General features: G+C 34.9%; 1 protein-coding gene across 7 annotated transcripts in view; it reads left to right on the top strand.

Moving 5' to 3' along the window:
• Positions 1–17267, top strand: part of MIPOL1 (mirror-image polydactyly 1) — a 186286-nt gene that overhangs the window by 46130 nt on the left and 122889 nt on the right. For 5 of the 7 annotated variants that reach the window (XM_064714569.1, XM_064714568.1, XM_064714565.1 and 2 more), the window contains 4 exons: positions 1282–1468; positions 3778–3913; positions 4860–4965; positions 16155–16284. In XM_064714569.1, the coding sequence (XP_064570639.1) occupies positions 1282–1468; positions 3778–3913; positions 4860–4965; positions 16155–16284 (559 nt within the window). The remainder of the gene's footprint in view (positions 1–1281; positions 1469–3777; positions 3914–4859; positions 4966–16154; positions 16285–17267) is intronic. The other 2 variants (XM_064714570.1, XM_064714571.1) reach the window with 2 other exon arrangements.

Here is a 17267-nt window from a genome sequence, read left to right as displayed (position 1 = left end):
GCAGAGAATACAGATGAGCAGTGGGTCCCATAACTTTTTCCCGGAGGTGGTAACACACAGCTCCATATTGGAAGTTGTTAAACTGACTCCAGCCAATTCCCAAGTCATGTCTTGGTGCCCTTGGGCTGTTGCCTGAGATCTTGTGTCTTTCCTCATTTAAGGAAAGAGGAATCTGTTGCAATACACTTGATAAACAGTTTTCAGTATTTTTTACTTGGAAACTGTGCTTACAACTGTGTTTACCTGTGGGATGGCCACATGATAGTCATTGATTTGTAATTTTGGTCTATTTCTACTTGATTTCAACTATATAGAGAGTTTCTTATTATTTTTGAGGAGGATGTTATAAGGTGGATCAAATAATATATGCCCTATATTTTATCCAAAACGTTTGGAAACACTAACTTCATTAAATAAGCAAAAGCTCCAATGTTTGTTCTCTACTAATCTAAATGAAAGAATGAAAAATATATGCACCTTTTTTCCATTTCCAGTGGTTTTAGGCTGCTTCCTTCTCATTTTTTAATATAATTCTATAATTAAAAGGTACTTGTTCTTACTTTATGAAAGAGCATTCGTGGTATGTGGATCTTTCTTTCATTTAAATGCCTTGATATCAGAAATATGTCCTAAAAATATCTAGTAGCCAAGCTAAGAAAACTAGCTATCATACTCAACATTTTAATCAGATAATTTTTCCCTTTGGCACAATTTCTGCTTTGCATTCTTCAAGTTCTTTAGTTGTATGAGCCTGTACCTCACACTCTCCAGGAGTGAATAATGGTGCTTTAAATTTGTTGTTACTAATTAAGGCTTGATGATACTCCTTTTGTAGCCAAAATGGGTTGGAAAGGAACTTCACTATAAGTAAGAGTCTAGTTATAACCTAAAAATTCCCCTCTCTATAGCAGAAATTCATCATATCTCACTATAGTAGAGCTGAATTTTGTAAGAGATAGGTAAATAATTTTCTACAGTCAGCATTATTTTAAGAAGTCATTTAAGGAGGAGGAGGGCTTAGGAAATGATGATGAATTTTTCATGTTTCTATGAGAAAAATCCAGTAAATGGGTTGTAATTCCTACCTACATCCATCCATGTGGTAGGTAACAGTTCTCATTCCTTAGTGAAGGGATAAAGAAGTTGGGAATCTGAAACTAAATCACTTGTTCCTTTCTGGTACTATATTATATTCTTATAACAAGCAATTTTCAAATGAAAATCTCAATTTGTGCTTCATTATCCAAATGAGAAAATGTGTTTGCTTCTCTTCCCAACTAGAAACATGCATCTTGGATCAGAAAAAGGAAGACTTTTGTGCTGAACTTCCATTTTATAAGAATTCTCAAAAACACACAGGATTTTTTATCCAGGCAGAAACCGAAGCACTGAAACTTTCAGATTTGCAAGTAAGCAGTCAAAGAGGAGGAGTCCTACCTGACTGTAATTCTGGTTCTGAAGAATCAAGGTAAACCCAGGAAATATCCCTCTATATAATTTTTCTAGATTCAGATTATTGACAATATACACGTTTTTTGAGTAAATATAGGGAAATTTGCTTCCCACATGACAATCAGTAAGTCAGCTTTTTACTTAGAATCACCCGATCTGCCCTTCTTCCCTTGTAGAATGTAGCATTTCACCTCTGTATTCTTTAGCACTCATAGAACACATGATCACTGCAATGGTTTATATCACACATTGTGGGTATTTCAATGATTGTGATCTCTACAGACAATTTTGAAGGTGCATATTGAACAGAATAAAAAACAGATCTTGAAAACCTAGTAGTATCTGTGGCTGTACACAACAAGCACCTGAAATGTGATGAGTGGGTAGGAAGCAGGAATAAAGCAGGGTGAAGTCCAGATGAGGCTGGAAGAGTGAAGATGAGAAGCTGTAGTATTTTGTAGCAGTCTGTGACAGAAATCTGAGGACGGCTAATATGATTGAAAAGTTTAATATAGACTCTGAAGATTTTATTGTGTCATTAATTTTGGTCATTTCTTATCACTAGTGTTTTTACTGAGCAGTGGCCCTTTATAGCAGTCTTAAGAAATATGTGCACTCATTCTATATGTGACACAATGTGCAAAGGTATAAGTAGCTGGCTAGTTATACCTTTAACTAGCTTACTGGTTAGGGAACATGCTACCAGTTTTGAGTGACTTAGGCAGTCTGAATACTAATTTTCTACTGAGAGTGTCAGAGTTGTTGTTGAAAATGGGATCAAGGCTGCAAAGCCCTATTACATACTTTTGAAAAATACACTGATTCCTCACCTGTCTAGCAGATTCTACACCCAGTTTTGCTATCTTCCTTATGATCTAATGGTGACTGTTTGGGCCAAACCCAATTCTTAACACTTTTTCCTTTTCCTTTTTGCCTTTTTGCATTAGCAGCTGAGATTGCTGTAAGGGCAATGCATCTTGCACTAAATGCCAAGTATAATCCTGACTGCTTAGGTACAGCCCAGCACAGAGTCACCCAAAAATTGTTCATTTTACCTTTCACCAGTACCAGTCCCACTGACAATCAGGCTTGTCTGGAGCACCAAGATTAACCTCCCACAGCAGTCATCATGGTGAACCATCTCAGCTCCGTATATGTTATATGTAGGATCCTAAAGCTATATGCCAAAATGTATCTTTGCCCAAATAGATTTTAATTAGAATATATGTTAATATTTCTTGACACAGAAAAATCTAGGAAACGTTAAGTTAGTGTTGATTTGTGTTTTAGATGGTGGTCCTGGTACTGTCAATGTCATTTATCATTTTTAGTTTAAAGGAGAAGGGAGGAGAAAATAAATGCAGTGGAAGCAGGTGAAAAAAGGGTGGCTGAGAACAGACAACTATCTGCCTAAGATAATGACTCTTTGGAGCAATAGATAGCATTCTTTATATTTCTAGGATGTGAATTACAAATAAAGTAATATCTACAGTGGAAGCAGGAGTTCAGAGGGTATAGCTTTTCTGTGGCTACTTCTTATTGGTTATTAGCGATGAAATGTATAACCAGAAAATGCTTAAAGCAAATATTAAAAATGTTTGCTAGTTCCTTTCTAATCATTCATTTACTAATTTTGCTTCCATGTTACAAACGAGGTCTAAATAATCTGTGAGTATCAATGGATACTCAAGAAGTTTTATGAGAGCCTTACTTTGAGAGAATTTTTCTGGCCATTGAATCTTGTCTTATTTTAAGTTGTCTATGGCTAGTAAGTTATTTTAAAACTCCAGGTGGCATACAGTATGGAATTCCTGTTGTCAGCTATAGTATTTAGAATCATACCATCATTTTACAGATTTCTTCAAGATGAATTCCTAGATTTTTTTAATGGATATTCTCATATCACTTCTTGTGGAATCATTCTACAAAAAAATTTGGTTTGCTTAGACCTGAGCATCACTTTGATCCCCAAATGTTTTTTTACTTTTTTCTCTGTGTTAAGCAATGGTTTTTAGTATTTGCTTTCCTTAAGCATTTGCTGTTTATAGGCTTGATAGCCCATTTATATTCATCTGGTTTTTGCCTTAGTACTGTAGGATATTTATTTACTTTTCCAGATTTGCAGATTCTTTTCAGAATTACAGCTTTAAGAAGTGGCAGAAGGGCATCCATTTTTTCTGACTATTTAATACATTTGTAGTGGTTAACAAGTTTGTTAGCAAGTTTTGATAATTTATTTCTCTGCATTTTGTTTCAGAGGGGTGGAATAACAACTGGTTTTTTAATTATTTTTCATTTCTTTTTTTTTCCCCTTCAAAAATGCAGCAGTTTAGAAAGAAAGGATAGCAGGATGCTCCCTGAATTTATATCCTCATGGAATGATGCTGAAGATTTAGGTGGAAGAACAGAAACTGCATTCCTTTTAAAAGAATTGGACACTCTGAGGGCCAAAAATAAAAAGGTACAATTAAGATATTCAAGATACGAATATTTGCTTTTTTATAATTGCCTTGCAAAACATACATTTTAAACTGTGCCTGACTTAGTTTTGTTATTTATTTTAGTGCACCAATCACTAGTTTCCAGTAATTTTGGATTTTTAGTATTTGCTTAACAACTATTTCTCTGGAATTAAAAAAAACCCCCTCCAACCTACTCTCTGAAGTTTTTTATCAATGACATAGATTCTTGCACCCTGGATGAAAACCAATGAAGACCAAAGACTAGACCAGGATTTCATGGGTAGAATCCAACTAATGCGCCCTGATAGCTCAGCTTTATTGAAGGGGAGAAAATTCCATCTTCCTTGAACACTGCATTGCTTTAAGTGTTAGCTGTGGTTGCATGTGCCTAAGCAAATCTAACAGTCTCTAGTCGTTCCATGAAGTGTCATTGAATATTCAAGTTCAGATATCTGTCCAAGAACGGATTTAGTAAATACCCTTTAAAAGAAAGGCCTTGATGTGTGAAAGAATACCAATCTTCCATCGGATGAAGAATATGAAAAATATACATTTACACCAGTCTTCTCAGACTGTGATGTCTGTATCTTGGTAGGAAACAGGCTATTAGTGTAGGCAACAACCTACATTATATTCCGTGCAATTCTGAACTTCCTCAGCAAGAAGGACTACAGCTGGTGATACCTGAGGAAGAGAATCACAAATAAAAACAATGGCATGTGCATTGCTGCTTGTCTCATGGAGCAAGATATCCCAGATGTTAAAAATCATATTCTTAACATTTGTTCTTTAAACAAGTAAATATAATAAATTGAACTTCTGGTTTAACACTTAGTATTTGTATTTTGGGGGTGAGAAATCATTGTTTGCAATTTTATTGTGGTTGAATTGCTTGTTGACAGTTTCAACCAGATAAGAATCTTACTGTCCACTTGCTCAATTCAGCTTCAAGATAAGTTGGCTGAAAAGGACAAGGAGTTGAAGACAATAAAACTGGACTTAGAATTGCAAGACAGAGCTACAGAAGCTAAGATTGCAGAAAGGATTGCAGGTACAGTAGGCAAGCGTTTAACAGATGGCTGTATGGCTCATACAGTACTCGTGGTTGCTATATGACGTGGCCTAGTGAATGTTAGCTTTATTTGCTAAAGGAGGGAAGATTTGACTTTTTTTTTTTATGTGTGGCTGTTTAGAGTTGCTTAGAAAATAGATGGCTTTAACATCCTGGTACTGGTATTAGCAGGAGCTTTACCTGTATTCATACTGATTTGGGCATTAAATGCATTGTTAACACCATGTCAATCCAATCACAAAAAGGTTGTTTGTTTTGTTGGAAGGTCCTGAACAAACAAGGGGAAATAATGATTACCAGTGCCTCTACCTTTCAACCAGCAGTTCAAATACCACTTATTGTTTTAGCTGGTTCAGAGCAATACTACCCCCTCTCCGTGTTTGGAGATAGTCTCACATTCACCTCAACCAGGGACCTGTGCTGTTCTTGAAAAATCTGCTCTTTTGGTAGTTAAAATGAATTTTTGTCAGATGATGCCATATATCCAGTGAATGAAGTTTATATGAATTCTCAGAAGGAAAGGTTTTTAAGTTTATATCTGAAAGTGAACATGTGCTTACATTTGTTGTTAATTGTTCTTTAGATAGACATACAAGCATGGAGACAGTTTGTATTCTGTGCTTGTAGAAACTGCTAATGTAATAAAGCTGGTCATTCTTATTATTGAAAAGTGACTGTGTATACAGTGTACCCCTAGATGAAAAATAATCTCAGGTTTTCATGAAGATGTTTAAAAAACATTAATGGGAGTGCTTTTATAAATTCATTGAATCATTTGTTCAGAAAGAAAGTGTGAGCTTGGTAAAATTGTTTCCTCATAGGTCACACACACTTCATAGAGTATTAATAGTACTAATAGCTGTTCCCCAAAATATTTGGACTGAAGGGAGGAGTAACTGTCTTCAGGAAAATGGAGCAGATAATAAACCCCCTAGCTGAAAAACAGATGGCTGACATTCCACTTAATAACAAACTTCTGAGAATATGGTATAGTGTGAATATTTTAGATGGAAAAGAGAGTTCCTAGATTTTCTTGGTGGGAGAAGGGAAAGTCAAATCTAATCAACATCTTAGGAAAAAAATTAAATACAGGCATAATTTTTACTCTTATTTAATTTCACATAACTGCTTGCTTTATTTTCACACAAAAGAAAAATCTGCAGTATGCATGTGTCATTGTTATATTCACCAGCCGAAAGCTAACACAGATTGTTTGGCTTGAATATGAAGTTTTGTGTTTGTTCCTGGATATTTGCCCAGTGTTTTTACCTCTGTTCATGGTTCTCTTTGGTAGAGGTGTTCATTGCTCATTAAAACCTGGAAAGAAAGGTGTGTCAAAAACACAGATAGTTTCATTTTTATGGATATGGTTGAAATACTTGTTAGGAAATTGTTGTTTTCGTACACTACTGCTTAAACTTTCTATTGATGTCCTAAGCATATTTTTTTCTTCAAAACAGAGTGGCATGAATATGGAAATAATAATTTAACATGCTTATTCTGTTTTTAAAGGAAGAATAAACCAAATTTTAAAGACAGCTACATAGTGAAATAACAATGACCTTTAAAAAAATAACCTTTTTTTCTCCCTTTATGAGTACAGGAAGTATAAAATCCTTTAAATGCTGAAGAGAGAGGGCAAGAGGCTCCTTACTACTTAAACTGTTTGCCAAAAGGAAGCATTGTTAATACTTCACACTTTTTTTGCTTCCTGTCTTACAGTTGTAAGAATGTTACCAAATTTGGATAAATGGTTTAAAATCTGGAATTATGTGAACCAGACTGGATTTGTGGAAGCCTGTGTGTGTCTCTCTCATAAAAGCCTTGGGGAGAGTTCTAATGGACAAGCAGAACCTAATAAAGAACAGACGGTGTGTTCAAGGAAAAACTTATCCCCCTGCATTAAGTTCTTTGAGGAAGGGAGAACACATGCTGCTGCGATTTCAGGTTACTAGTTAATGTTTAATTACTGCAGTGTGTAACACATGGTATAGTGAAGCTTGTAAATATGGGTGTTTGCATTTTTATTATTACTTAGTACTGACTTTATGATAAGTAAGTGACTCCACAAAATTATATTGTAAAGAACATAAGAAAGGTACACCATAAAAGTGTTATCTACTTTGAGGAATATTAGAATTCTGTTTTGAAAGGTAACCCTCTAATTGATAGGTTTTACCTCATGGAAAGAATTGAAAAGTGAAGACAAAGGGCATTTTGAAATGAAGCTACAACAGTCTACAGAAACAAATAATCCAAAGATTGTAATTTTGTGATTTTTAAATTGTTCAAAGAAAAAGTAAAGAAAAAAGGGTAAATTTGTGCAATGCTTCATGAGAAAAGAAGAAAAAGTAGAATTAAAGCAGAAGATATACATGATGTAAGAAAAGTATTATACTGTATGAAGTAAACAACTTATTTTCAGAATGTTTTCATTTTTAAATTTTGTTAGCTAGCCTTGAAAACATATTTTTAAACTTCCTTGGATCCCTATCTTTATGTCAGCTAGTTATGGCTAAAGAAAATTAGAGAATTTAAAGTTTTGATTTCAGACTTTTAGTCATTAGAGACTGTTGTTTCTGGTGGACATAGTAACCACAGGTTCCTGTAGCTTATTCATTATTCTTCTGTTGGATTTTGTGTCATTCTGACCCAATGTCAGAAGCTACTGTTAGTTTCACTCCCTCCACTTCTCATGAAGAAGAACAGAGGTGGAGGCAACATCTGGAAAAGCCAGGGAAGCACACATCATAAAAGAACAGACACCAGGATAGCGTAAGCAAAAAAGGGAACGCCACATAGGAAGCGGGTATGAAGAATAGCCAGATCTGAAATTTGGGTGTGCAGAACTTTCATATGTTGAACAGAAAAGGGAATGGGTGTCACCTGTGGGAGTGGAAAGGGGAAGGAGCATACATCTTCTGAGGACAGACTGAAAGTCAAGATGGAGGCATTGCAAGGGAGTAAGTCTTCAAAAACCGAGCTGAAAGATCAGATCTCACTTTGGATGGATGTAGTAAGTGACTTAATTTTTTCCTAATGGAAGAATTAAGCAGGGGATATATATGAACTTATAGAGGAAGGAGCTGGTAGAGTGTAAGGGAGAGTTATAGAGCATTAGTGGTAATAGACTGGAAAAAATATCAAAGCCATTACTGCAGCAAGATAAGATAGTTGACATCAGAAGCGCAGCTCTTGGAATATTTTTGTTGCTATCAGAGTATATATTGAGAGTAAGAATAATTCCGAACAAAAATGAAATAAAAATACTTATGCTTAAACCTTTCTGTAGCAACAGCTGTTCCATGAGTTGGGTTTTTTTTATGCCAGTATCTTAATAATAATGTTACCAAAATTTAATACTTTCTTGAATCAACATCAGCTCAGCAAGGTTGAGTCCAGCTCTGTTAGGGGTTTCACACCATTTTTATTACCTGAGAACTGTAGATGCTCTCTGAAACACCAAGGTAATGATAGGAAATACAGTGTGGAAAAAGAGGAAAGCAGTGCTTCTGACATGGTGGTATATATCATACAACTTTCAGTCTCTTGGAAACTAGGGCAGTATACCTACAATGAAGTCCCTATTTCGGGTCTATTTTTATGAAAATGTTGTGAATATACATTTGTGGTATTTTGGAATTCCTTGAATATGGTATGGAAATATTCATGAACATTATTTGAAGTTTTCTAAATTAACTTGAAAAATAATTACTGAATGTGCATATGCAATGGATTTAATAGCAAAAGTAAAAACAAATATCCAAGTGGCTGTTAGCTTAGAGTTAATTTGATTTAATATCCATAAAGTGAGAGGAAATAAGTAATCTTGCCAGTAATAAACTTTGGGTGGCAATAACTTTCAGCACAGAAGAAAAGTATTTTCCATTTCTTCAAAGCTCACTTTAGAGTCCCTTTTTAGATGTTATTTTTCTTTCCTGCATGTCATCCATTAAAGATTAGCTGTGGAAGGTTGGAGCATGGAGAGATTATGAATGACAGAACAACTCCTGCAGAATAATAATCAGTTTTTGGTATTTAATGCTGTTTGACTTTTGCAGACACATTTCTTATTAACCTTTGGTACAAACAGAAATCCAGGTTCCTGATATCTCATGGAGAAGATGAATTCAAGATCCTCTTCCAATTAAACTGAAATAAGGCCAATATTGGGCTTTAGCCAAGAGAACTCAGTAGTTCCCAACTCTCATGTTTATAAACCTAAATATGGATGATATTTTACAGTTTAAGAAGGTAATGCATATACTTCCCTAAACCAGTTTTCTGTGCATAATTTATTTACATAATTAGTCCGTATAACTCTTAGGGGTTTTTCCTATTAAATGCTTCATTATGAATACTATTTCCTGAATATATTTTCAAAATATTTCCTGATAAATAACACAATTTTGAAAATAGCTACATGATTTGAATCCTCTGTATGGGAAGGCAGACAATCCATCTAAAGAACAGAAAAAACCACAAGCTGGGGGCATCGTGACTGCGAAATTCTTGGCTTAATTTTTAACAGCTTAATTTGAAATTATGTGATTTTACCTTCAGATTGTCAGAATTATTGGTTGTCAAAAAGTTGCATACCGCTCTTTGAAGTACAATATATGATGAGTTGGCATAGATTGAAATGTCAATTACTAAGCTGTTTATCTGTGGAAATTGTATGTAAAAAGCAAGCCAGTTTCTTCTGCATTTTTTATGACTAGTCTGTCCTTTCTTCCACAAAAGTGCTAGGTGAGCATAAAGAATTGGGTTTTATTCAGGAATAAAAAGGTCTGCAAATGATCTACTTCTTGGGGTGTTACAAAACTTTCCTTTAATGTGACAAATTGTAACTTGCAAACTTTAATGCAATGTTTATATTTTCCCCCTAAAAGTAAATATTCAGGCATCAGCAATTACCCACTGAAGAAAAAAGTTTAACAGCATTATGGTTTGAATTTTGAAGTCAGCTGTGTTTAGTGTGTTAGAGGCAGAGGCTTAAGTTTTGTACAGGGATTGGCTTTCACAAGAACTGCCTTGGGGTCTGTGTATAATACTCTCTCCTATTCTTTTCAACTTTATTTTTTTTTAATTGAATTGTGATCTGAGTACATAAAGAAAACCCTATGCAGAGCTGCCACTAAACAACTTTGGCCTTTTATTAAGAACACTCTTTTTATAGCATTGGAAATGTAGGAGCAGATGAATGCTATGCACTAAATACATACAACAAACACAAAGCAATAAAGAAGTCAGTGTGTTCTATCAGTGTTTGTTCAGATTGCTTTATCTATAAAGTCACATTTAGGTGTAAATTACTTTTAGTCTATAACTCCTGGTACAGACTGGTGAAAACACTTAAGTATTTTTCCTATGATCTTCTTATCACTATTTTACTTTTAGTTTTTCAGTTGTACGTCATAACTGAAAGTAAATGAATGGTAGCTTTCAAAAAAAGCTGGAAACTTAAGTTGTCCGTTTCGTAATAGAACATGTCAACAGTATTTTTAAGTTGACAGTGAGCCCTGGAGCACCTGATAGTTTGCCATTAACCTGAATAAGAACTTTGTAAGTGCTTTAGAATTTGAACATTTCTGGGGATTATCTGCATTTTGTAACATGTATAAGCAGAGACCAATTAATGACACATATTAAAGGCTTTCATGGCAATGCAGGGGTTTTTTGCTTTATTTGGCTATGATAAGATTGACTTATTTAGGAGTTGTGAGCACAGTCATTAAATTTAATAGAAGGAAATCTCAGAGGATTTTGATTTCTAATTTGAGTGGATGAAAAATACATACAGGTTTGTATTTCTGCAAGGAGAACAAGCATATATCCATACAGTCAAATAAAATTTAATATATATGTAAAACTTACTTATATTGAAAACCAGTTATTGTAGTGTAATAATATTTACTGTATCTTCTGAAATACAGTAGTGCTGTGTGTAGTGATCTCATATTTTCTTTAGAAGACTTGGCCTGTATTCTAGTTTTACTTTTTTTATGAGTAATTTTAAAAAGTGATTTCTGCTGCCATAAATAGTGATTTCTGTTTTTAGTCCCAACATTTTCCTCTTTTGCCTCTCTTACTCAGTTTATTTTATTTATGCAGATGACCTCTAGGAAATAAGCAAACAGACTTTTATCCTGGGACTTGTGCTTTCCTTGCTTCCCCCAAAGTTCCATGTTTGGAAAATCAAGAAACACTGTTTAAACTAGAATGATTTCCAGTACACCTTCTCAGTACTGCTGTTTTAAAGGTGGTTTAAAAAGTATAGGAGATAAGTTTGCCAAAAGAATCAGGTTCAACTAAGAAAATATGTACACTGCTTTGACTCAGTAAACTCATACTTGGTATGGTTCATCTTCTTCATATTTACTTTTGCCCATATTAGAAAACAATTAGCTTACTAAACAAATTTGAGTATTTGGGATAAAAAAATCTACTTTGAGTCTCTCTCATTTGACTAAGAATTACATGATATTTGATAAGCTTGTTTAAAAATGGACATATCCAAATATTATTGTAAACACCCATTGATTTGTTTTACCTGCAATATAAGTATTTTACTTAGTTGGCTTACATAGTAGCTAATAATATTTGTTAATGTAATTTAACTGCTGTGAACCTTTACTGAACAAATATTGAAATTTATACAAGTCAAAGAAAGAGAATCTCTAATGACTTTTGTAAAAGCTTCCATTTAATAGTTAAGGAGAAAAGTTTATATGACATACCAGATGCAATTAACAGTAGATTTTACATTTAATAAAAAGAAAGAAGCATATGTATTTGCTTTATTCATTCCATCATAATTTGCATTAGAGCTGTGGGTGTTTAATGAGCAAATTCCAGCTAAAATGCTATATTGATTTTCTAAGTGAACTTTGTAATAGCTATCTACCTTACAAAAGCTCTCTGTTTACAATTGTTTTCTTTACTAAAAACTAAAAATGTTTTAGAATTGATGAGTTTAGCATAATGATTCTTTTAAAATAAAGAGCTCTTTTAGAGTATGCAGAGGGTTTAGTTACAAGGAGAAAGATGTTATTAAAATATTTAAAAAATAAAGTTTATACAACTAAACTAAAAGTGCTGTACTTTTATATGCTACAATATTTGCAAGCATGGGAAAATAATCCTTTTTTCTTAATTCAGTTCTCTGGGATTTAAATATTTTAACTCTTGAATTCTCTTATACATATATATATAAATATATATCTTAGTAAATGACACAATTCATTTTAGCTTAATACTGGACTATTCATATTGCATTTCTCTGTGTCATTTTCTTACCTGAAATATGAATTCTGTACAAATTTGTGTTTCTTCTTGGTCAGGTTTCAAGATGGAAAGGATAGGGGTGGTTGGTATGCCACTAGAAGGTCTCCAAGGAAAACCTTGTAATGGTGACCAGAGCAGTTGGTGAAAAAGTAGCTGGATCTGTTTTTTCTTTGGATCAGGCACCTAGTCAGTGTAGCAGTATGGAGTTAGAATTTTGCTGGATTTGTCATATCTTGAATGGAATTTAGAAGGGTGACTTGGTATTAATCATTTTTCACCTCACATTTTAAAGAAGCATAGGGATGATAATCTGGATAATTTTTGCTCTTTCTAATATGAAGGAATGTCATGTCACTCTTTCATAGACTCTAACTGGACAGCTTGAACATCACTTGTTTTCCTAGATATGGCACAAAATGTTTTGCTTTGCTGCTGCATTGAGACCTAAATGTGTATGCATTTCACTTATTTCAAGCATGCTGTGGTCCTTACAGTCCTGAACTTCTACTTGGTGGCTCATCCATAGCTCAGTGTGAATGGGGAATGTTCAGACTACCTGCAATCGTGTGACTGCCATAATATTCCCTAGAGTAGGAAAAAAGGAATTAAAAAAATGTTAAATAGGAGTCAGAAGTGTACAGCCACTGGGTAACAAAAACATCAAACCTAAATTCAGCTTTGGCTGGTGATCAGGTGACTTAGTCATTCACAGACCATTAAAATGAGCTAGATGAGGTCTTTAAGCATTTTTAAATAAGTAACTTCTTTTGGAAGTGTCAGTATTGCTATGTTGTATTAATATGCCATGTATCTAAGTATCTTTTTTTTTAAAAAACTTAGATTACTATGCAAGCATCTTACATGGTTTTCTACATTTTCCCTAATCTTTTTTAGAATTAAACTTGCAATATTACTTTTAAGAAACAGAACTAAAAACCAGACACTTTTAATTGATGTAGAATGACATAGAAGTGACATGAATTTCATATATATATATATATATATATAATATAGAATTTACATTAATTATATAGAATTTTTTAATGCAGTTTGTGGATCTGGTCTGTGGGATATTTACACCAATGCTTTACTTTAATGGAAGGATAAGAAAACAACAAGAAAGAATTGCTCAATAAAGTACTTTTCATAGCTGCTGGTTAAAAGACAGTGTTTTGTAATAGACTTTTGGGTGGGGGAAGGGTTCACTGTTCAAAGGCAATTAGCATCTGAGCTGCTGTCAGGGGTGGTAAGATTTCAGATAAGCAGGATGCTTAAATAACTTGAAAAATATATTTTTCTGAATGCTTTCATACTGTTACATGTGCATTGCTTTGGTTTAATGACAAAGAAAAAAATCTGTTTTTTAAAAGCCTGTATAGTCATTGTTACCACTGGCCGTATTTATGCAGAGAGGGACTGAGATATGCCAAAAGACAGTCGCTCTATGTGTACGTGTACATTCAAAATCCATTGCAGGAGTCAACAAACTGTGGGGTTTCATGCTGAGGTGAGGGTGTTCTAAGGTCTGACAGAAGTGGTGCACTTGAACAGGCCAGAAAGAAGTTAGCTAAACTGGAAAATAATTAACCTCAGAATAGTAATAAGTGCCAAATCTTCAGTTATTTTAGACAACTTTCAGTTCATTGCAGCAGTTGTTTTCAAGGTGAAAATTGTGTAGTGTTTCCACTTGCAGCTTTATGGAAAGGATTCTCTGTGAAGTGTCTCTGTTTATGATGCTAGTAGATACACTGACATAATTTACTGGAGAAGCCGTAGCAAACAAATATATTTAGGTACTGATAGGTAATAATTACCATAGAGAATCAAGCTGCCTGTGTATTCCAGATCCAGTCAGGACATAGGAGTTGCACTGTAGTTTACCCAGGCAGTCATTGCTCTGGCACTAGTTTCCCTGCCATCACAGATCTCAGCAATTGAAGTCTGGTGAGCTGAAATGCACAGCCTAGGTTACCTCCTATGGTTTTTTCTTGTCCTTGCTGAGCCACCTACCTTTGCAGATATCAGATGCATTCTCTGCAAGTGCTGTAAACTTATTGCTGGATACCAGCCAGTGCAAACGCAGTGTTACAGCTGCCTTAGTCCTTAGTTTTTCCATTCCACATCAAGCAAAGTTTTCTTGTTGCAAACAGGGGAAATAGACCTTCAAGGAAAAAAACACCCTTCTTCTGGATTAAAGAGGAATTAATCAGTGTTTGTTAATTTTTGCATACATTTCAAAATCATGGCTTCCAGTGCTTAATTTCTTTTGGTGTTGTTGTTGGGACATAACTGTTACAGCTCTGACCTGATGACTAGGCTTGTGGCTCCTCTGAGGGGGAAGGACTGCACTTTCACAATTAACATTTATCCTTTCCCTATCTGATTTTGTGTAATGGGCTGTTAGCCTGCAACGTTTTACTAGGCCTGCAGAAAACGCTTCCTTACTCCTCAGTGACAGTCTTCTCCCCAGCTTGAGGACAAGAAGGTTCCTTTTTTCTTGGTACTGATAAAATGTATTTTGTGCCAGTAATATAGTTGCTACAAAAATGTGCTACTGTGTTTCTATTGTTTCATTCTGTGAAGACAAATATAATGTTTCATTATATATTCCGCTATGAAGTTTTTTGTGCAATAAGTACAGAGGTGAAGTAAGAGTGAAATAACAAATAAAGGCCAAAAGGTTGATCTCAATTTAGGTAAGAATGGAGGGACAAAAGCTCTAGACTTTTGGTAGAAGGGAGGAAGTAAAGAGGGAGGAAGACTTTCTTTGAGATCGTAATGACTTAAGCACTGGTTGAGGGAGGAGCAGATTGTTCTGAAGGGAGTAAGGAAACCCAGCAGCAATGCCTTAGTAGAGAAAGTTCTTGAGAAAGAAACATCAAAATTTGAAAAACACTATGTTAGGAGACTATGGCTATGCCCCAGTTTGACAGACTAAAAGGGCCAAGGAGAATGGAGAATTCAGGAACATATAGATCTCAGTTGAGTTTTTTGAGGTTCCAGTGAGAGAGAATATAGAACTCTGTCTTGGAGTGACAGCAGTCTTACAGCATCCTGAAAGTCCCTAGACATTTTGAATGCATGGTTTTATGATGACTGTGAGGAGAGATTTGCAGTATTGCAGAGGGAAATGATGAAAGTATGAATAAAGATTTTAGTGGAGGCAGGGTCGGGGTAAGGATTCTGGCAGTGTGCCAGAGATGGTGTTAGACATATTGACAGGGGAGAGGCAGGGAGAAAATGTAAGCTCAGGATGAGGAATGACTTGAAGGTGTTAGTTTGCTCCTAAGGATAGACAGTAAATCTTAGTTTATTGGTACCTAATGCTCTAAGGTCCATGTATGCTGTAACAGATAATATAACAGTATATTACACAATAAAGTAAAGGCTTGGCAGAGAAGGAGAGATGCCAGCTGTGCCACTCTTGTGATACCAGAGACAGACTATAAAAATATTAGAATTTTTAATATCACTGTGACACCCTGATAGGAAGTGGTCTGATGGTAATAGTTTTAATGTGTGATTACTTTTCACTCTGTGTCCTAGAAGAAACTTGCTAGTGTCTTATATGATTCTGAGCTTTAAGAATTACTTTTCCATTAAGCGAGTATTCAGAACGCACAGCAAATCACTTTCTTTCACTGTTAGATTTTATAGGGGTGAATTTGAAAACACATAGCTTTATTTAATACCTTAAAGTATTGAGTGTAACAATTAACAGCAATTTAGTGTTGTGTCTAAGAAGCAATATAGACTTTATGCAGAATAATCCAAGGTCATTGGAGAGGTGTTGATTTTAGGAGGGGGTGGCAAAGGCCAACATAAGTGCAACTAATAGTGCTTTTCCCTGTCAAACTTGTTTGTTGAACACACTTTTGCAGCTCTGGTGGAAGAAGTTTATTCCGCTCAACGGGAACGTGATGAGGCTGTCATGGCAAGGCTTAGGTTAGCCAATGAAGAGAGAGATGAAGCATTTCTGCGAGTGCAGCGTTTGGAAGAGTCTCTCAAAGAGTAAGTATACATTTCCTGCACCATGTAAAAAGGCTGTTGTGTCACTCTGTGACAGTCATAAGCTGCTCAACAGTGGTTATAGGAAAAAACTTAAGACATTATTATCCGTGCAATGAAATAGACTGGGGCTAGTCTTACTGTGTTATTGGTTAATTTGTTTGCTGTTTTATAAAACCCTATTTTTCTCTGGAGACTGAGAGAAGGTGAATAATTTTGATCACAAAAATTAAAAATATAATCTAAAGCTTCAGTATTGATTTATTGAGGGAGAAATAAGATGAATGTGACATTTTATAGGGATCTTTTGACACAGAGTACCAGAATGTCAGTCAAAAGACGCAACATATAGGAAATCAATCAAGCCTTTAAGCCCACTAGACAATTCCTTCAGCAAAATTTCTACTAATTATACAGGTGACACAGTAAAAATATATGGGTTTTTTCCCTATCTTTAGTGTAGGAGAAGTTTATAAGGTAATAAGGGTACAATTAGTAGTTCATAGATTTTTATGTATGCCATTTTAACTCAACAGAAATAGGCAATCATATGTTAAACAGAACTAAGTCAGGGGAAAATTATAGAGTGGTTTCTTTCTCCCTTGGGATATAGGTAGCTTTGAAGCTACAGTTTGCTTCTCCATACAATCCTTGGCCATCTGATTTGTGATGATCTTGGTGATCATCTTTGTTAGTCCCACAAAGACTAGAGTGGCTGAGAAATTTCTCTTACTTTTCTACCAGGAGAAGTACAAAGAAACAAGCTTTCCATGGCAGGAGACTGAAAGGTGCAGTTATTAGTTTACTAAATGACAGGCAATGATGTTTTAATTAATTGATTCTACTAAGAACACTCCTCTTTCAGGCAGAAAACCAGTCATCTTCTTTTGAGTATTGTTATAGTTCAGGCCAGACAATATTATCTAAATTAATTTCAATAATCCGCACATAGTTTGTCCACCATTACTCTGTAGAACTTACAAGTT

Source organism: Zonotrichia leucophrys, chromosome 5 (assembly GCF_028769735.1).
Source record: "Zonotrichia leucophrys gambelii isolate GWCS_2022_RI chromosome 5, RI_Zleu_2.0, whole genome shotgun sequence".
NCBI lineage: Eukaryota > Metazoa > Chordata > Aves > Passeriformes > Passerellidae > Zonotrichia > Zonotrichia leucophrys.
This window is presented reverse-complemented; position numbering and strand designations above follow the sequence as displayed.